This window comes from Leptopilina heterotoma, unplaced genomic scaffold (genome assembly GCF_015476425.1).
Source record: "Leptopilina heterotoma isolate Lh14 unplaced genomic scaffold, ASM1547642v1 Lhet_10, whole genome shotgun sequence".
Lineage (NCBI taxonomy): Eukaryota > Metazoa > Arthropoda > Insecta > Hymenoptera > Figitidae > Leptopilina > Leptopilina heterotoma.
In genome coordinates, this window is record NW_025110813.1 from 371,414 (window position 1) to 393,691 (window position 22,278).

The 22,278-nt window shown below is 21.4% G+C and overlaps 3 protein-coding genes across 5 annotated transcripts in view; 2 read left to right on the forward strand and 1 right to left on the reverse strand.

The window, feature by feature from the left end:
• Window positions 1-2,969: 2,969 nt before the first annotated feature.
• Window positions 2,970-3,828, reverse strand: LOC122497968 (mitochondrial import inner membrane translocase subunit Tim9-like). Its single transcript, XM_043605416.1, has 2 exons — window positions 3,634-3,828; window positions 2,970-3,272 (listed from the first exon to the last, which is right to left on the reverse strand). The coding sequence occupies exons 1-2, from the start codon at window positions 3,679-3,681 to the stop codon at window positions 3,042-3,044; spliced, it is 279 nt and encodes a 92-aa protein (XP_043461351.1). The 5' UTR covers window positions 3,682-3,828; the 3' UTR covers window positions 2,970-3,041.
• A 423-nt stretch (window positions 3,829-4,251) lies between these two features.
• Window positions 4,252-11,121, forward strand: LOC122497938 (nucleoside diphosphate kinase 7). 3 transcript variants are annotated; one of them, XR_006301183.1, is made up of 11 exons: window positions 4,252-4,415; window positions 4,842-4,979; window positions 5,142-5,308; window positions 5,472-5,627; window positions 5,831-6,035; window positions 7,323-7,443; window positions 8,593-8,717; window positions 8,835-8,948; window positions 9,227-9,334; window positions 9,602-9,687; window positions 10,807-11,121. XR_006301183.1 is itself a non-coding variant. In XM_043605372.1 (10 exons), the coding sequence occupies exons 2-10, from the start codon at window positions 4,866-4,868 to the stop codon at window positions 9,635-9,637; spliced, it is 1,146 nt and encodes a 381-aa protein (XP_043461307.1). In that variant the 5' UTR covers window positions 4,252-4,415; window positions 4,842-4,865; the 3' UTR covers window positions 9,638-9,688. The 3 variants fall into 3 exon arrangements, 1 of the variants encoding a protein (XP_043461307.1); XR_006301184.1 differs by having other exon boundaries at window positions 10,866-11,120; XM_043605372.1 differs by lacking the exon at window positions 10,807-11,121 and having other exon boundaries at window positions 9,602-9,688.
• A 172-nt stretch (window positions 11,122-11,293) lies between these two features.
• The window catches only part of LOC122497916, a 32,428-nt gene continuing 21,443 nt past the window's right edge, over window positions 11,294-22,278 (forward strand). The window contains exon 1 of the mRNA XM_043605340.1: window positions 11,294-11,597. The gene's annotated coding sequence lies outside the window, so the exon portion shown is untranslated. The remainder of the gene's footprint in view (window positions 11,598-22,278) is intronic.

The window sequence follows — 22,278 nt, forward strand, 5'->3', positions numbered from 1 at the left end:
AAACTTGGGGATAGGCGGGTGTAACCTCTGGGTTTTGACTTTTTTATTTTTTTGTGTGCCTGTGTTATTAAAATAAAAAATGTTTTATATTGTTCCATTTATTATATTAGATTAATAAGTTTTGTTGATAATATTTTAATTGAAAAATTGTGATTCGAATTATCAGCACTTACGAAATTTGCAAATAATTTTTCTTTAAATAAACTTGTTACATTGAGAATATTTTGTAAATATTCTCAAGGTTTTTTTTTAAAATTGTCTATTTCTTAAATTGCGATTTATTTGTAAAATAATATTTAATTCTAATGTTACGCAAATATACAATATATATTACAGAATTTCTGAAGACTGGAGGAAATTTCATCATAAATAGCTATATAGTTTTAGAAAAAGAAAATATCTACTCAACTATATAAAACAGGCCTGTAAATTAGCGTAATACTTTTATTATATCTATTGTATTATTTCAATAAAATAGTTTAGTTTCAGACAATATTGAGTTTCCCTTTTTTTCATCATTTAAATAATTTTTCAAATTAAATAAACAGGGTGGCCACATGTCAGTAAAGTCAGGAAAAAAATTTTTTGGCTGGGAAATTAAGAAAATTGAGACTTTTCGACTTATTTTCAAAAATTGCGACTTTTTCAACTTTTCTTCCAAACATTAAATAAATATTTAATCATTATCATTTTTCCATACAAAAATTAAGATTTTCAAAAATTTAAAATTCAAACCTTTTTGAAAAAAATGTTATAAAACATAAAGAAATCAATCACTCCGAGTCTTCGACTCGGAGCAATCGATAACTTCATGTTTTATAATAATTAAAGATGACCGACTGATAAAATCATTATTTTATATTATAAGAATATTGTTACTGTAACTTCATCAAAATTATTTTCTAAAATTCTTCTTTAAATTAATTATTTTTAATAATTTTTGGAAAATTTCCAAATTCTTTTGTTTACAATTCAATTTTACGAAATCTCGATTATATAAAAATTCTTCAATCAAATATATATTAGAAAATAAAAACTTAAAATAATTTCGAAAAAGTTCCACTAAACTTTTTAAAAAAAATTAAATCTACACAATTTTCTGTTTAAAGTATGAAAAATTCAAACAAACAAAAGCAAAAAGTCAGTCACTATTTCAAATTAGAAATCATTTTTATTAATTGAAATTTAGAGAGTTTAATATTCAATGATTATCTAAAATTTTAACTGAAATTCATATTTAAATTAATGTTTATTAGAAAATTCTACGGGAATTCAATTATTTAAATACAAAAATAAATAATTTATTGAATAAATGAATGTTTCTTAAAATTTAACTCTCATAAAGAATTCTATCAACAAATTTTGAAATAATTAAAATTCTTTTGATGAATTTTAATAAAATTTTTAAAAATAATTTCATTTTTCGAGAAATTAGATTAAAATTGTAGTAAAAATAATTGAATCTCAGTAAAAAATTGATTAAATTGAGAAAAGTTTTTGAGAATAATTGAAATTTTGCCAAGAATTTTATTAAAATTTTTGAAAATAATTGAATTTTGAAGAAGAATTTTATTATTTATAAAGAAAATTGAAATTTTGACGAGAATTTTTTTTAAACTTTTGACCATAATTGAATTTTTGCGAAGAATTTTATTACTTTTGAAAATAATTGAATTCCTGGTAAAAGATGTTATTCTTCATGAGAATAATTGAATTATTTCGAAGAAATTTATAAAAAAATTTCTATATATAGGTAGGTAATAGAATTCCTGTGAAATTTTTATTATTTAATTCATTCATTGAAAATTGAAATTTTCTAAAATTTCAAATTAAAACCTTTTGAAGTTCATCTACAATAATTTTCCAGGATTCCGATCTAAATTCCCTGACTTTTCCAGATTTTTTCAAGGTTTATTTCCCTGACATTTTCAGGTTTTCCAGGATTTCAGGTTTCGTGGCAACCCTGATTTTAATGGCAAATTTTGAAATTAATTAAAATATCAAAAAATTTGATGAAAAATCTTTAAAGGTAAATTTAAAAATGAAAATTAATGAAAATTAACTTCTAATTTTTTAAAATTCAATATTTTAAGTATTTTCAATTACATATTTCCAAAAATTCAAATACAAAAATAACAATATTTTAGAATTATTTTTAACATTTTGAAGAAAACAATCATGTTCAAAATCTTTAATTAAAATTCATCAAAAAATTAATTAGTTTTTTCAAATTATACAAAAATTCTTTTAAGAAATTCAATTATTTTTGAAAAATTACATCAAAATATTTTTGAAAACTAATTATTAGAATTGTTCTATAATAATTTTTCAAGATTATCTTTTTGGAGTTATTAAACTTTTTGAGAAATCATGGTCCTGTTTATAATTAAAATTCTTCAAAAATTTGATCATTTTTATTTATATTTTTCAAAAATTCAATTATTTTTAAAAGATTTTACCAAATTTTAATTGTTTGGAAATTATTTTTCAAAATTGAAAACTATTATCTTTAACTATTATCTTTCTTATTTAAAAATATTTTTCAAAAATTAATTGTAAGAAATTCTTTATAATTTTTTGGAAATATTATACCTTCTAAGAACTTAAGGAAAATTTATTTAGTTTAGTTTAAATTTATTTATTTAGTTACAATTATTATAAAAAATTGAGTGTTTTTATTTAAAAAATAAATTGAATTCTAGAAGAATTTTCCTGTAAAAAGAATTTTGTCAGGGAAAATAATTTTAATGTCAGTAAATTGTCAGGGAAATTCAGAAATTGATAAACCACTTGTGACCACCCTGAATAAATTTATGACTAAATATTAAACTTATTTAAAATAAACTAAATTGAAACTAACTGAAATCTATATTAGAATTTTTTTTAATTAAATCAATTTTCTATATTAATAATTTCCTGCAATTAAAATAATTGAATAAGTAAATGAATGATTAAAATGAGAGGAAATATAAAATCAGAATTTTTAATATACATTTTTACAACAGCCTTTTACATATTACCTTCAATCAACTTAGAATAGTTTATTTATTTTGAGCCAATTTTTTCTCGGCCGCTAGAATATTTTCATTAGCAAGCATTTGAAATTCTTGAAACCTTTGTGAAATTCTTTGATTCATTTTTAGGAATTTCTCCATACAATTGAGAGCACATTTTTCTTCTTTCTTCTTAATATCACGACTGGTAAAATCACTCACACAATCAACAAAACAAATTTCCGATAATTTATTGTAGTTCATCAGAAATTCTCGAAACTGCAAAAGAAATATTAATAGCGTTAGATTAATAGTAAAAAAAAATATTTTTGAACACTTCTAATAAATCAATTGTTTTGCTCTAAATTACATCGACTTGAAAAATACTTAATTCGTCAAAATTATGATTGTAAACATAAACATTGCTTTTTAATAATATACACAGTATTAACAAAAAAACGTTTTATTTTGTATAAATTTTAAGTAGATGAAAATAAAAATTAAAAGGTGCATAATTTAGTTATAAATAAACATTAAATGTTTATAAATATAATATAAAAAATAATTATGTTAATTTTAATATTTTTTGTGCAAATAGCATGAATTTAATTCGATTTAGAAAAGTGATTAATTAACGTACTGTTTTAATTTCTTCGGATCCTACATTCCCAGTGAGTTGTACAGACATTTTGGTATAATTTGTGTTTATTAATTATTCTATTATTTATATTTTTCAATCAATAAATTAACACTATTTACACTATTTAACTTTTGGCTCTTTTCGCCTCTTGTTAAAACGTCTTTGAGGTTAGAAAATTTTGTCTGCTATATCACATGTGACACTAACACATGGGAATTTGACCTAAAACTTAAAAAATCCATTTCAAGTCCTCCTTTATAAATGTAAATCTATTTAAAATAAAATAAATATAAAAATATAAATAAATAATAAGAACCAATTTTTATTTATACTCAAAAAAGTGAAAAGATATTTGTCACAAGTGAAAAGCGGGAAATTTCAATTCGATTTAAAATGAAATTAAAGTAGGAATAATATAATATAATAATAATATAAATAAATGTAGATATAACAAAATATCAATAAATTAATTATTAATAATTAATTAGTATCGATTTTCGATGTTAAAACTGGATTTAAAAAATAATTTAGAATTCAAAAATTTTTCCGGAAGTGTTACCTCTTGTTTGGGATTTATGAAGCTGTCAGTGATGTCATTGACTAGCGTAGTCGTAACCATAGCAACAAAGTAGTTTACAAACTGGACCACAGGACAGTAGTTAACCTTTTTTATTGTTTTTTTTATTTTTAATTGTTCAATAATTATTCTGCAAAATAAAAATAGAAACATCTTTAGACTTCATATTTAAGATACATAAATTTATACATTGTAAATTTATTAGGTAAGTTCTAATTTTGTTTTTATTGTGTTTTTGACAGTTCCGATTATTATTATAGGTTATGTTTATATTGCAAATTTTGTTTTTGTTTGCATATGAAACAATGTACAATATTGTTTATTATAGCATAATTTTCTGCAATTTGTCCGTTATAATTTATTACATTTCAATAAGACTTAATTATATATTTATAAATATAAAAGTACTGAATATTAAAATCGGGAAGAATTTTTAAAAAATTGTAATATTAGTTAAAAGTATAAATAAGTCACACTAAATACGTATATTTGGTTGTGTTTCGTTAAATTATCTAAATAAATTGCATGTTTTGTCACGAGATATTAAGAAGAAGTCTTTTTAAAAATTATTTTAGAGCTATTTTGTAAAATACAATTTCTGCAGTAATCATCAGGTCTATTTATTTTCCAGCAATTCATTTCCTTGGTAATAAAAATGTCAACAGATTCTGAAAGATATGTTTTTGAAGCGGAATGGCACGATAAAATGGCTTGCATTACTAGAAAATTTTTATTATATTATTATCTCACAGATAATTCCGTAGAACTGGTTCGTATAATAATAATAATAATAATAATAATAATAATAATAATAATAATAATAATATTACAATTTACTAGTATTTTATAAAAAAAAAGTTCTGGTTTTTTTTTGTTAACAATTGTTTTGTTAACAATTAAACTGAAGCATTGTATAAATATAAACTTTTAGTTCGATGTAAAAACAAGGAAAACCTTTTTAAGAAGAACAAAATGCGAGGGAGTTGATGAATCAAATTTTTACGTCGGTGCAGTTGTCACTATTTTTGCACGAAGTATGAAATTGATTAGTTTTGCCGATTTTTCTACGAAAACAAGAGTGTCACAGAAAATTCAAAAGTAATGATTTTTTGCATAATAAAACTATTGATATTATAAAAATAATAATTCGTTTTTCGCTCGTTTGTAACATTAAATAAATAAACAAATAAATAAGTAAATTATTAAAAATAATTATAAAAGTAATTAGTTTTTAAAAATAATTATCATTTGTATATTTCAGGACACTTGGAATTATAATGCCGGATCTTCACGACAAAATTGGAGAAATGTTAAAACGAATATTAGCTGAAAATTTTAAAATCGGAAATTTAAAAATGGTTCATTTATCAAGAGAAGATGCGATGGATTTTTTCAGGGAAAAGGGAGATAATTCAGCGTAGGAATTATTATCACTATTCTATATTTTTAAAACCTATTTTTTTCCCCATTTGACTCGGAGTGATCGTTAATCTCAATGTTTTATTTATAATTAAGACTTTAAAAGTACTAAAATTCATCTATTGTAATAAACTAATTTAATTAATTCCTAATTACTAATTACTTACATAAATTAAAAATATTTTAATATTTCTTTCACAGATTGATGTTAAATCGCATAACTTCGGGACCAATTTTAGCTCTAGAACTTTTAGGACAGGATTGTATTTCCCGATGGCTGGAGCAAATAGCACCAAATGAAATTTCCGAAGTCGGAGAAAAAGATTCTTCAACTTTAAGAGTTTTTTATGAAAAAGAAGCTGGCGAGAATGCATTTTACGGTTCTTCTAATGAAACAGCAGAACAGGTAGAAATTAAAAAAATAATAATCTCTAAATTTGATTTAGTTAAAAATAATTAATTTGATGGTAAAAAATCAGTCACTGATTCAAATATAGCATGTAAATAAATTTAAACAAAATCATTGAATTAATAGAAATTTTGTGAAATTCAATTGAAAATAATTAAATTTGTTAAAGAATTTCATTAAAAACTTTTTAACAAATCGAATTTTCAAAGTATTTTAATTTAATAATTCATAAATAATTGAATTTTATAAAGAGTCACATTCTAATGTATTCATGTTTTTTAGTGCGAAGATTAATAATTAACATTTTTATTAGTTAATTTTAAAAAAGTTAAATTAGTTAATTTAACTTAAAATTTGTTAATAAAATTTAATTTTTGCAAAGTTTTTTGAAAATTCTGAAAAATAAGATTTTTGAAATTCTATTGTTTCAAGATAATTGAATTTTTATAAACAAATAATTAAAAATTTTTTAAATAATTGAAATTTCTTTACATTCTATTTTTAATACAATTTTAATCGAATTCCTCGAAAAATGTAATTATTCTTAAAAATTTTATTAAAATTCGTCGAAAGAATTCAATTATTTCTAGAAACTGTAAAAAAATTCTTCTCACGAATTCAATTATTTCCATAAATAGCAAAATTCTTCAGATTTACTTGATTCTTTTGAATATTATTTTTAAAAAGAATTCTTCACAAGAATTCAATTATTTTTATAAATTTCCATAAATTTCTTTGCAGAAATTCAATTATATTTAAAATTTTTTTTAAATTCTCAAAATTTCAATTATCTTTATAAATAATTAAATTGTTCTTCACAATTCAATTATTTTCAAAAAATTTAATAAAATTCTATGCAAACATTTAAAAATAGTAAAATTCTTTGCAGAAATTTAATTAGTATCAATACATTTTAATAAAATTGAATTAATCAAATTTTCAATTATAATTATGAACAGACAAGATTATTTTAAAAAATTAAAAAAATTCTTTGTTTAATTCAATTATTTTCCAAATTTTTAATTAAAATTATTAAAAAACATTATTTTAAAAAAATTTAAAGAAACTCGTCAAAAGGATTGAATTATTTATAAAAATTATAATAAATATTTTGGATGGCATTTGTAGATTTATTTATGTTCGAAATCAAATATAACTTTTGAATTTGATGAGAAACAAAAACTGGGAAAAATTAGGACAAAGCCGGGAAAAACCGGGAATTTTGTTGAACGAAAATAGTAGACACCCTACATATTGCAATTTTAATTAAGTATTTGATTTTAGGATGTAAAATTTTTCTTTCCCGATCCAATGAGCGAAAAACGAGAATTGCCAAATACAGCAACAATCACAGATTGTACTTGTTGCATTATTAAACCTCACGCTGTGACATCGAAACTTGCTGGTAAGTAAAAAAGAATATGGAATATTCAAATTTCTAATTTTAATTAAATATTTATTTATTTATTTATTCAATGTACAGACACTAAAATGGCCCTTTTTTAGTACTTAAAAGTAAATAATATTCCGAAAGTTGAATTCAAAATTTGACTGTTTTGTTATCAGCAATCAATTGTTGACGAATTGATGAAAAATTTAAATTAATATACATAAAAATAATGCAATTTAAACTAAAATTTTAGACTGACTATCTAATTAATTATCCACTAATCTATCTAAATAAAATATTAATTTGTATGTAATAAAATTTATTTCTAAATATTAGAGATGTGCAAAAAGCTCGAAAAGTCGAGCCGAGCCGAGCCGAAATTTTTTCGGGCCGAGCCGAGCCGAGCCCGAGCCGGCTCGATGTATCGAGTACTCGAAATTTTCGAGTACTCGAGTGACTTCGAGTACTCGAAAAATTCGAGTACTCGGGTAAATTCGAGTACTCGATTAAATTCGAGCACTCGAGTGAATTCGAGTACTCGAATTTTTCGAGTACTCGAATGGATTCGAGCTTTTGACTTACTAAAAAAACTATTAATAAGTAAAAAATTTCGAATTTTTTTGAATTACTGAATCAATATTTCTATTTGCTAAATATAATAAATGCGAAAATTCTATGAATTTTCTCTAGAACTCGAATTTACTCAGAGCTCGAAAAAATTCGAGTACTCGAATTCCCTCGAGTGCTCGAAAAATTCGAGTACTCGAATTAACTCGAGTACTCGAAACTATTCGAGCTTTTTACACAGCTCGGCTCGGCTCGAACTCGGCTCGAGCTCGAACTGATTAGGCTCGGCTCGGCTCGGCCCGAAAAATGAAAAGCTCGAAAAAGCTCGCTCGAGCCTCGAGCCTCGAGCTTTTTGCACAACTCTACTAAATATAAATATTCTGTCTAATAAACATATTTAATTTTAATGCAAGAAAATAAAATAAAAATTTCTATCCATTAGAGTTTGAAAAAGAAATTTGTTATAAAATTTATACATAGAATATCTTTCAGAATTCTTGTAGGAAATAGTTTTTAATTAAATTTTTATTTTAATTATTTAATTTATTTTTAATTAATTAAATTTTTCATTTAATTTCCTTTGTTTATTAAAATCAGGCGATATAATTGACGATATACAAAAGAAAGGATTTCTTATCACCGCGATGCAACTTTTTCACGTGGATCCAGTGAATGTCGAAGAGTTTCTTGAAGTTTATAAAGGAGTTCTTCCTGATTATGGGGTATAAAAATAATATTATAATAATAATAACAAAAAAAAGAGAAAAAAATCATCGACTCGTTTATAAATCTTATTTTATCTTATTTTAATCGTATGTATATTATTATCTTATTGGCAGGCAATGGTTGCGGAATTACAATCGGGACCTTGCATTGCAATGGAGATAAAACGTAAAGACGAGAGTGTTAATGTTCCAGTGGAATTCAGAAAATTCTGCGGTCCCATGGATCCAGTGAGATAAATTTTTATAATTAAAATCTCCCTTTAATTATTTATTTCTTATTTATTTAAATACGTATTCATTATTTTTATTTAGTGTGAATTTAACAAAATTTGTTTCTGTCAGAATTTGTTATTTTTTCAATTTGTTTTTTCGCACGTTATTTATAATTTTATTTAAAAAACAATTTTTTAAATCTCTCCATAAAAGAATTTTATGGAGAAGACGTTTTTTTATCTCTCGCGTCATAAAGCTTATGTAATAAAAATTTTGCCTCACTTTTGTTTCAGGAAATCGCTAAACACGTCAGACCCGACACATTACGTGCCAAATATGGAAAAACAAAGGTTCAAAACGCCGTTCATTGCTCAGATTTACCAGAAGATGGAATTTTAGAGGTAAAGAAGGATTTCAGTTTTTATGATCGAAAAATTTATAATCGAAAAATTTTAAAAATATTAAAATTTCTTTTTATAATTATATAATTTTAATTTATTAATTTAATTTATTGAATTAAATTAACTTCTTAACTTAATTTCTTTACAATCAACTTTTAATTTTCAAGTTAAAAAGTGGAAGAAACAGATTTTTAATAATTGTTTACTATCTAATTTTAATTTTTCAAGAAAAAAAATGAAAAAAACTAATTTCTTATCATTTTCTAGGTGCAGTATTTTTTCAAGATCCTTAGCGAATCTTGAAGAAAGGAGCCGAATTGATTAGGAAAATGCTGCTGTAAATCACAGACAAAGTACGATATAATTTTTTTTTACTAATTATCAAAGTATAACTTTTTAAAAATCTTTTATTACTTTTTAAATCAATATTTTATAAAATTGTTTAACATTTTTCTTTTTTTTTTGCAAAATAATTTTATTGCAAAAAAAAGAGAAATGTTAAAGAAAAACTATAAAATCTTTTTGAAAAAGTGTCACGGTGTAAATTTAATTCATTACAATGACCTAAAGAACTTGAAAAATGAAGGCGCACGTGAAATATTTGAAAAAAATTACCGCGCATTGAAACTTTTATTTCCACATTGTGTAAGAATTTTATGGCGTATTTTACACTTGAAGCGTAATAATTCTGACGCCTTTTAATAAAAAAAAGCAGATCCTAGTCCTACATTTTCTTGTTGTCACTATCGCAATTTTCTTCGATTTCTATTGTCATAAATTAAACGGAAATAATTTCTTTTTAACAAGTTAAATTAAATTAAAATAAATTTTAATTTAAATATAAATTAAATTTTAATTTAAATAAATCAAAATTAATTTAAAATTAAAATCATTTTTCGTCTCTACTTTAATTGAATTCTTTTTTTTAAATTACCTTTTTAGAATTTTTCTCTTGCAATTTTGCATATTGCGAAACCTAGTTTTTCAAAAATTAAATTTACATTGACAAGGAATAAATTATTTTTAAATAAAACTCTTAATTTTCAAAATAGATAGTAAATTATTTTTAAAATAATATAAATTAACTTAAAAAATAGTCAGAAATAAAAAATAATTTTTTCTGTTTTTTTTTTCTTTTTTTGCTTAATTATTAACAAAAACTTTAAAATAATGGAAAAAATAATAAAATTGACAATTTTGAAGAAAAAAGAGAAACAATTAAAGTCGAAGCATTAATTTAATTTTTAAGACTAAAATTAAAATTGTTTAAATGGAGTTTTTTTTTTTTTGAAAATACATAGTTTGCTGTGAACGAGTGACACATTTTTGAAAAGTTAATTGACATTTCGCGAAACTTGTGAAGTAACAATACTGTAATTTTTGCAATAAAATGAAGTGTAATAATTGTGTTGCCAGCACTTCCGTTGTATGGTTATAGAGAGAGAGAGATTTTTTTCTTTTTTTTTTTTAAGAGCAAGTGATCCTCTGACATTATTCGTGCCGATTTGTTACGCGTGGGTATCTGTTCCAGAACAAGCAAATCGGCGAAGATGACTGCGCTTAAATTTCATTGGCTTATTAGAAAATGAGTTTTCATACCGACCAACTTGTTACAATCGGTATGAAGCAGTAGCGCGTTTGACATCGCTCTGTAAGGATACTTGTGCCAATTTTTTTTCGGCCACAGATCCAAAATTACAAAAAAAGAAAAAAAACATAATAATTTTAAAATACAAGAAAATAAAATTTTATCACTTATTTTAATTTTTTTTTATGTAAGAAATATTTTTAATAAGAAAAGCTGAGAAAAAAAAATTGAATTAAAATTAATAATATAGAAATTTGAATTATATTTTTCTAATGGGAAATGTATTAATAAAAAATACCAGGAGTATATTTTAGAAAAATTTCGAATTTACCTGTTTAATTATAATTTTAAATAAAATTAGAATAAATAAAGTACAGAATATATTTGAAATACACAAAATAGTGTAAAGAATTTATTTTATTATAGAATTTTTTTTTTTGATTTAATTAAATTCTTTAGTTTATCATCTTCTACGTCAATTGTTAAATATTGATTATTTGAAAATAATAAGTACGCAATAACTAATATGCAAAGTATTCTCGAGTGAAATTTATGATTAATTGTTGAATTTTTAAAGTGCAAAGTGAATCATTAAGCGTGAAAAAGTGCTGCAATTTTAAAAAGTATTTTACATATATGTAATTTGAGTAAACGTATAATAATTTGCTGTGACAGGTGAGACTTTGGATGTAAATTAATTTTGTGAATGTGATTTACTTAATCTTTTTGTTTTTATTTGCTTTTATTCATCTTTTTTATTTTTTCATATTTTTTGTATTTTTTTCAGTTTCTTTTTCTTCCTTTCTTTTTCTATATTGTTGTTTTCTTTATTTTTCATCATCTTTTTTATCTTTTATCTCTTTCTTCTTTTCCTTATTCATATTTTTTCCTTCACTTTCTTTATCGTTAATTTTTTCAGCTTCTTTTTCTTTTTATTTTTTATTATTATTATTATTATTTTTTTTCTTCTTCTCGTTTATTTTTTACCTGTTTCTTCTTTTCCTTATTCATATATTTTTCTTCTGTTTCTTTCTTGTTCGTTTTTTAGCTTATTCTTTTACTTAACTATATTTTTTATTTACTTCATTTTTTAAATTAATTTTCTTTTTATTTCTGCTTCTTTCACTTGTCATAATTATATGTTATTTCTTTCCTCTCTTTTTCTTCATTTTTTTCTGTTTCTGTTTCTATTATTTGGTTTTATTTTTATTTATTCTTCTTCTTTTTCTTGTTCCTCCATTTTTTCTTCTTTTATTTTTTTGTGTTTTTAAACTCTTCTTTCTTTATTTTTTTATTTATTCTCTTTTCTTGTTTATATGTTTTATTTTTTTGTTTATTATTTTCTTTTCCTCTTCTCTTACTTGTTTTTACTTTTTTTCATTTATTAATTAATTTTTTCTTTGCTTGTTTGTTTCTTTATTTACTTCTTTCTTTTCATCATTCTTTACATATTTTTTTTCTTCATTTTTTCTTTTTTCTTATTTATCTTCTTTATATATTTTGTTTCTCTTCCTTTAATTATTTACCTTTCTACCTTTTTCTATCTATTTTAAAGAAATTTTTTCTAATCATTTTCCTCATCGCTTATTCTTTTCCAATCAAGTCAATTAAATAATTTAAATATTAAATAATAAATTAAATAATTAAACAATTAATTAATTTAAATTAATTATAGATTAAAAATTAAATAAAAATGTTTTAAAAAATTGAAAAATATGGAAGCAAATGCAAAGTAAAAAATTGAAATCAATCGCTAACTATTTTTGTATTTTTATTTTTTAAATTGCGTAAACTTTTTTATTAATAAACAATTTTTTCAGCCTTTTTCTTTATTCTATTTTTTTATGTAATGTAAAAATGCAAAACAGAAATGTACGAATAAAATTAAAAAATGGATCGGCTATATAAGGTGATATTTTTGTATAAGTGAACATATGAATGCAAATGAAATAAACGGTTTAATTACAGTCTGAAACGGTACAAGTATAATCAGATATATTTGATTTAAGCCTTGAATATATACCTATAGGTACGTTAGATTGTACATAGTTTCGAGAAGATTATAAAACAACATTCTTATACTAGAAGTCAATTTTTCTTGTAATTATAATTTTATTTCATTTTCATGTCTTTATCGATACAAATGTTTAATATTTTGGTTCATCAATAATTTTAATATTTGCACTAAATAATATTAATATAATATATTAATATAATACTAATATAATATTAATAATAAAAATATCAATAGTAGGTAGAAACAATAATTTGTTTATTTAATATATATAAGAAGTTATCAATCCTCCAAGTCAATCAATAAAAAAAGGAAAAAGAAAAAATCTTTTTTTAACGTTTCGACAGCACGGCTGTCCTCTTCAGAAACGTAAAAAAATTATTAAAAAAATTATTTATAATGACATGACATGGTACGAGCATTATCACTCTTCGAAGAGTGATAATGCTCGTACCATGTCATTATAAATAATTTTTTTAATAATTTTTTTTACGTTTCTGAAAAGGACAGCTGTGCTGTCGAAACGTTAAAAAAAGATTTTTTCTTTTTCCTTTTTTTATTGATTGACTTGGAGGATTGATAACTTCTTATATATATTAATATAATTTCACCAAGTGATAAATTCAATAATATTAAATTTGTTTATTTATTTATTTACAGATATATATTTTTTTAATAAAAAAAAACAAATTTAAAACAATTTTATTTTTACATTAATATTTTTTTTTTGCTATAATTGTTATTAATGTTAATTATTGCAAGTTAATAATTAATAACTAATTATAAACAATTTTTTAAGTAAAGAAATGTGTAAGGTTATATAAATTAAATCGTGAAAATATTTTTTAATTTTATCTTCCCGTACGACGATTATATTATTAAAGTGTTGATTATTTAAAAAAGAAGTATTTATTCGCAATGTATTTTCTCTTCATTTCTAATTGTATAAAAAATTTATTTCACTCATCAGACGTATATATCTTTATATTTTTTCAATAACTTTTGCAAATAATTTTCATTCAGAGATTATATATAAATTTTTTTATTTTATTTAGACATTAAAGTCACGATTTGTTTAAGAAAATTATATTCCATACAGTGTAAAATTCTCTTAGATTTAAGAAGTCCAATATCAATTTATTTTACTTTTTTTTCGTAAACATAACAATAAAATCACCTATTAATCACGAAGTTTTTTACACCCGCGTGTACAAGTACATAATCAACCCGATTGTAATTCTATATTTTATTAAGAACAGACAGTTGTGCAAATCCTGGAATCATTTTACAAAACCGAGAGAAAATTTATATACATATATCTAAAGTGATAGTAATTTTGATATTTAATTTTTTTTTAATTAATTTACATTTTCTTTAATTTAAAAATTAAATTAATAATTAAATTTTTTTTTAATTTTTAATTTAATATATAAATCGGTATAGTAAAAAAATTGTATAGGTAAAGTATTTTAAATAAAGTAAGAAAATAATTTAAAAATAAATAATTAAAATGACTGAAAACCTTTTTCTTATTTCTTCTTTTTATTGATTTCTTCCTTTTAATTTCTTTTGTTATTTTCAAAGAATATTTTTAAAAAATGAACAAAATACTTTATATAATTTAAAATAAATATAATTCAACTGCCTGAAAATATATTTCTTTTATTTCTAGATTTTTTTTTCCTTCTTCATTATGTTTTTTCTGATTCTTTTTATCTTTCTTTTCTTTTTTTCTTTTGTTAAGCTTTTTAATTTAGATGGTTATTTTTAAAGAATTTTTAAAAAAGGAAGAAAATAATTTAAAATAAATAAATGTAATGGAAGTGACTCAAAATATTTTTTCATTTCTTCTTTTCTGTTTCTTCTTCATTTACCTATTCATTTATATTTTACATTTCTTTCTTTTCTTTCTTCATTTCTATTATAAATAAATATTATTAAATTAACTGAAAATCTATTTTTTCAATTTTTCCTTTTTTTGATTCTTTTGTTCTATTTCTTCTTTTTTTACTTGTTTATCATATTTTGTGCACACTGAAGAAAGGTACCTAAGAAGCAAATCATTTTAAGGTTATGCTGGTTTTATTTTTACCTTAATTAAAAGTTTCTGTGCTTTATTTAAAACTAAAATCAGTTTTTATTAATTATTTTGGATGTAATACAGACTTAAACATCAGTGTTTTATTTTAAAAGTTGATCCCCTTTATGTATTTTGATTTCCAAAATGACAAACACAACCTACAAATTTGCTGCTTCTTAGGTACCTTTCTTCAGAACGCGTCTATTTTATAATTAAAATCTAAAATACAAAGAAAAAATATTTATGTTCATAACTTTATTACTAATTTCAAAATAAAAATTAAAATTACAATAAATTTTCAATTAAAAAAAAATATTTTCAAATGGCGCGGGAAATTTAAAAAAAAAGTGTAAAAAGGATCATTCAGTGATTCCCCTGATTATTTAAGACACCGTAAAAAGAAGTTTTCTTTTTTTCGCACATTGAAAGAAAGAAAAATGTGTTTTTTCTAATTTCTACTTCTTCTCCTTTTTTTTTGCAAATAAATACATTTAAAATTTACAGCTTGCTTCGTCATTTACCAAATCATGTATGGTCATTGTATATTCACAGAGGAAGTAATTTTGAAAGTCCGTGTGTTCACGTAACGTGTATTAGTCCTTGATGTATTTACCGATGACAGGTTCATTGGCGTTCACTTTTTCACCGTGTCAAATGCAACAAAAGAAAAGAGAGAGGGAGACAAATTTTCAACATTAAATCATGTACATTAGAAATTCGATATTGTCATCACGTGTCATAAACTTGAATTAAAAATTCTCCAATGTCAATGTCCTTTAGTAATATTCATTGTTCTATCGATATAATAATTATATGTATAATGTAAAGAAAAAACTTCCGGTATCTATTGCGAAAGCTTACGGTACTTAAAAACTACAAATTTTTTAAAATTAAAATTAAAATTTAATTACATAATTAATTAAAATTAATTTAAATTAAATTTAATTTATTTCATAATAGGCAAGTAATCGGTTAATAAAAAAAATTGTTATTTTCAGTTAATTTATGTACTTTCAGATTCAACTTTAACGAAATTATTTTAATTTTGATTATAATTCAATTCAAACTAATTTTGCATTATTATTGTGTGTATTTTTCTAAAAATATTACGTTCTACCCCATTGATGGGGCAAAACTTGTACTTTTTCAAAAAAAATAACGTATCACTTGTTGTAAAAATTTTCTTTCTCGTCAATTAATAACTGAATAATAAAGAATAATAATACTATTCTTTTTATTATAAAGTGTTCAACTAATAATTTATTCATAGGGTGATTTTAATTATTTTTTTTAATTTCTACTGGGAATTGACAGTTACAAAAAGTTATTCTATTTTGTCCAACTGTCCTCTAATATTGAGATAACATAATAATAAAAGAAAGTGAAGAAAAAAATAATTTTAACAATAAAAATAAAAAAAGTAATAATAGTAATAATAATATAAATAATATTTATCTATTATTATAATTTTATTTTCTCCTTTATGAACCCGTTTAAATAGTAAATAAATAAATAAATAACAATAAAAGTAATTGAACTTGCATTATTTTAGCAATTAAACTGCATAGATCTACCGTTAAATTTGATCCTAATGAACCTTCTGTGATTCACTTTACAATGAAGAGAATAAATTAACATATTTTGCCATTATTATAACTGATTCGATCATTATCATTCGTCTCATTAAGCAATGACCATTTACTGACCTAGTACAGATATATACAATATTATCCCGTCTTCCACTTTCAATTTTCAATACATTAATTTCTCTACTCTTTCTGTTGAGCTTTTATTTTTCAAATTTTAAATTTTTATCCTGAACACGAATTTCGCAAATAAACAAAAACAAATAAATAACTTATAATGCCAAATGACTTGTAATTAATTGAAAGTAATTAATTATGTTAAAAATGTTGTTAACTAATTGAAATTAATTTGCATTAATTAAAAATTTATTTAATTGAAATAATCAAATAACATATTGTTTATTTTAAAATCTAGAAATAAGATTATTTTTCATTATTTATCAATATATCAATAACATAATATTTTTTTTCTTTTTCATTTGCAAAATTATTAAGACCATAGTTTGAGAACCATTTAAGAGCATTAAAAAATTGATTCAAATAACCGATTTATTAACTATTATCAATTAAATATTTACTTGAATCAAATAATATTTATTGGAGTCAATTAGATGGTATTTGAACCAATAATTTTAGTATTTGAAAGAAATAAATATTCTACGGTGTTTAAAAATGCCCTCTTCCCTATTTTTATTATTATGAACACTTTATTAATTAATTATTATTAATTATTAATTAATAGTTAATATTTTAATTAACGATGAATTATTTATTAATTCATTCAATAAACGGATGCATAAAGAGGATTAATTATTATTTCTAACTACTGATTCATTAGTTTTCTTATTTAAAGACTCGAAACGCATGTAACAAAAAAAAAAATAAATTTATTTTCATAATTGTTTTTTAAAAGATTTTGTGAAGTGCTAATGTGTTTAGAATTGAATTTTGGTTACGCGTAATGAGAATTACGAGAGACCTGTAATTATTTTTGCTGCTGCAGGTATACGGTGAGCTGGTCCATTACAAAAGTTAGGATTGCATAACACAATTCTTCTGCTGGTCAGACCTTGCACAAGTGCAATTTTAAACATCGTCTTCCTGAGATTCTCAAATATAGTAAATTCCCTTTGACAATAAGTGTTTCGCTAAATCTCTTTCACTAAATGTTTACGATCACTTATTGTTTTAGAGAGGAAAAAAAATTATTTCTTTTCTAAATTACTAAACTACTTATATATTACATAAAAATAAATTAATTTCCAGATCTTATTATTTAATCGTTTTAATAACAATTAACTGTATGTAAAATTTTTTTATATAATTGAAGTTTAAAAAAAACATTTAATTAACATTTAAAGGTTCAATGAAATAAAAAATAATAAATGAAATTGATAAAATTAACAAAAATTAACAAAATTAGCAAAATTAACAGAATTAACAAGAATTGCAAAAGTAGCAAATTTAATAAAATATTGTTATAAATTCTTTAATTTATTTATTAATAATAATAATAATTATAATCAATTAATAAATAGTTTTACATGTTTAACAGAAATTAAAAAAAAATTCGTTTTGTTACTAAACAACATTATATAAAAATAAATTTTTTTCCAGATCTTATTATTTAACTGTTTTAATAACAATTAATTGTGTTATCAATTTTTATATAATCAAAGTTTTGAAAAAAAAAATTATATTCAACATTTTGTTAATTCAATCGTTCAATGAAATTAAAAAAATGTATGCACCCAAAAAAATTAACGAAGAATAATAAAATTAACAAAATAAGCAAATTTAATAAACTAATTAACTAATTATCTATTCATTGGTAATAATTATTAATTACATATGAATTAACATTAATAATTAATTAATTATCGATTAGTATCTACTAATAATTAATTAATTATCAATTAGTACTAGTTAATTATAATTAACTACGTGTCAACAATTAATTTTTAACAATTATTAATTAATTACTAAATTAATATAGAATAGAGTTTATTTCTTGTTGCTAAAAATTGCAAATTTTATAAAATTATCAAAATTATCAAAATTAATGAAATTAACAAAATTAATAAAATATTGTTAAATCGCATTTAAGTTATCAATTATAATTATAATTAATTAAATAATAATTTTAGACATTTAATAGAAATTTGTAAAACAATTTTTATTAAATATTTCAATTCATAAGATGTTTGCAAAATTCAGATTGTTTTTCAAACTACTGTAAATTTTAGTAATTTTAGCGAAAATTTTTTCGTTTACTTATCTATATATTTATTTACTTAGAAATTATTTATTTACATTAATTTATTTAAAAATAAAATATTTAAAAAATGAATTAATTATAATTGCCAAATTATGAATTAATTCTGTTATATAAATTTCCATTAATGTATTAATTTAATTGTTACAAAAGAAAATCTGTTTTTGGACTAAATAAATAAGTAAATAAATTACTAATTATTATAATTCCCATTACGCATTAATTTTATTACATAAATTTTATAATTCCCATTACACACGCATTAATTTTATTACATAATTATTATTCCTCCCATTATGTATTAATTTTAATGACATAATTATTATAATCAAATAGTAATAATTTTCCATGAGATAAATACGTGAGATATTATGTGAAAAAATTAGTAAACATCATGCGAAAATCACAATAGTTTATTGCCCATTAAAAAAGAGAAGAAAAGAATTATATTCATCTTTTAGTGAGAATTTAAATTTTTTTACAATTCGTTCATATTTAAATTTAGAACATATTTTTTATTGTTCTATTAATATATATATATATATATATATATATATATATATATATAGAGATGAATGAAAATGTATTTTTTCGCGATCCTACTAAGACATTAAAGTAAATTAGGCCATTCTTATCTGCGACTTTCAAAATTTGTAATTATTTAAACGCTGATATGCCTAGATGAACCTTATTATATTTCTGAAGGTTGTTAATGCGAAATAGTCTTGTCCAGGAGCATTCGCAAGTAGCCAATTATCCATTTTATTTGATTAACTTTGCCCGTGTGCTGGCGTGAAAGAAGAGTAAAAGGAATCTCAACATATTGCTCTAGACCGACTTTTCATTTTACTATCTTTTTTTTCATCTTCCTTTCATTTCTTCCAATTAACGTGTTTCTAATTTTAAATTAAATATAATTAAAAATGCGGAAACTTTGAAGAATATTGCAAATTATTAATTAGCTTCATTTAATTTCTCTTTCCTTCGACGATTTTTTCATTATTTTTCTTTTCTGTTTTTAATTTTTTGCTAAAATTATTAGTCTTTGAATTTATAGTCGATTAGAATATTAACTACTATTTTTACATTCTAGCATAAAAACTGATGAGGTATTTAAAGCTCTAATTAGAATCAGAATTTATTAATTATTTATAATTATTATTGAAGCTACACTTTTTATTTGTGTTTAATTAAATTTTTATTTGGTTCCAATAAATAATGTTGTAGATTCTGAGATTAATATTATTAATATTAATTTTGTTAATACTTTTATTCAACTCAAATAAATTATATTTAGTTTAAATAACATTTCTCTATAACTGTGACTTCAAATTAAAAATTAGTATTTAAAACTACTCCAGAAATTGGAGGGAAAATTTGTCAAATTTTGACAACTGTTGAAATTACATAACATTAATTATGTGTTATTTAATTATTAATTAGTAATTAGACATGAAATTTTCAAATATTGAAATTGTTAACACTTGCATTTGCTATTTAAGCATATAACTCCACTTAAAACCAAAAGAAATTGAAACTAAAAATTAATTATTGATACTAATTAATTGATTGAAAATTAATTTTGAATTTTTATTCGAATTATCGAATTAAACAAAAAATAAAAATAAAAACGCTTTACACTGCAAATCAGAAACTAAGAAATATTCAAATATTAGAAAAATATAGAGATTAGAGTCAGAATGTAAAATATGTATAAAAATTACACAAATAAATAAAAAATTTGATAAACAAATATAAGAATAAAAAATTGGAGGTATGAAAAGTAGAATCGAAAATAGAATTGTAAATAAACCTATCACAAAAGGAGAAATATTAATTAGAAAAGAGAAATTAATAAATTATTAGATATAATTTATTAATTTAGAATTATTATCTAAAAATTCTGAACGTTTGGATAAACCAAATTTTTTGAGAATATTAATATTTTCAAAACTTACTGACTGTTATAAAAACCAAAAAAAAATTAAATATTTAAGATTTTTATAATTTACTTTTGTAATAAGTGACGCAATATTATTGCAATAAAAAATTGAACTTGAAGAAGAAGTAAATAAAATTTCAGAACTTTCACAACTTTAGGGACATTTACAATTGCAATTTTATATTGAACATTATGTTTTTCTAAATTTATAGTGAAAATTAATCAAAATTTTAACAATTATTTATTGGTTAATTATAATATTACTACAATTCATTTTTTCTAAATTTAGAAAAAAATACAAAATTAACAATTCATTTATATAGTCAACATAATTTTTTAAAAACGAGTTTAAAAATTAACAATTAGAAAAATTTTAATTAATTTATTATTATTAATTGCTAATTATAATTTTATTGGAATTTACTTTTCCTATTATAGTGAAAAAAATACAAAATTAACAATTGAAATGATTTAAAGTAATTAATTATTAGTATTCCATTTTATTTGTTGTTTGTTTCTACAAAATTGGTTGTTTTTATTTGCGAAAAAAAAATAATTTGTTAATGTAAGAAAAATAACGTATCATTCTGCTTTGATATGTGAAAGTACATAATACTTTATTATTGTCTCATTAGTATTGTTCCTAAATCACGTAATTTGTATTCAATGTCGCTTAACTAAGTCAATGTTATATTTACTAATTATTATTCAACCTTAAAATGAGTTGTTTGTCACATTGCGTAAATACTTTTGTCAACTTTAAATGCGGGACCAATTATTGTGAAATTCATGTCATTTTTGCGAGACCCCATATTTCACAAGTTAAGTAGAACAAACAGTGTAAAAATTGTCACAAATTCTCCCTCTAAGAAACAAAATTTTTAAAAGAATATTTATAATAAATGATTACTTTTTTAATGATGGCTTTAATTTTTTTGTAAATTAACTGGATAGTGTATTATGGTTTATAATTAATTTATTATTTAATTAATAAAATTAGTAACTAAATATATTTTCGTTTTAAAACTAAAATGTCTTTTTTTTAATTTAGTTGACTAAGTACTAAAATTATTGTAACAGTCAAAAATTACTTTCAGTAATTGAAATTTTCATTAGTAATTTTTAGTATAATTGTCTTTTAATAATTTACGTAAGTAATAAATAATAATTTAAGTAGAATGAATTGTTAAATAACAATAGCTTTGATATTTGATAATTCATATAAACATTATAAACATTAGAACATTGAAACTAAAATTAATTAATTTTTAATTGCACATTAATTTATTATTTTTAATCAATAGAATTAATTTATTAACATTTAAGTAATTAAATTATTGTTTATTAATTAATTAAATTATTATCAACACCTAATAAAAATAATTTTTTATAATACCTAATAATACCTAATAAATATGATTTTAATTGTTGATTTTTTTTCGATTATCCACTTTTCTTC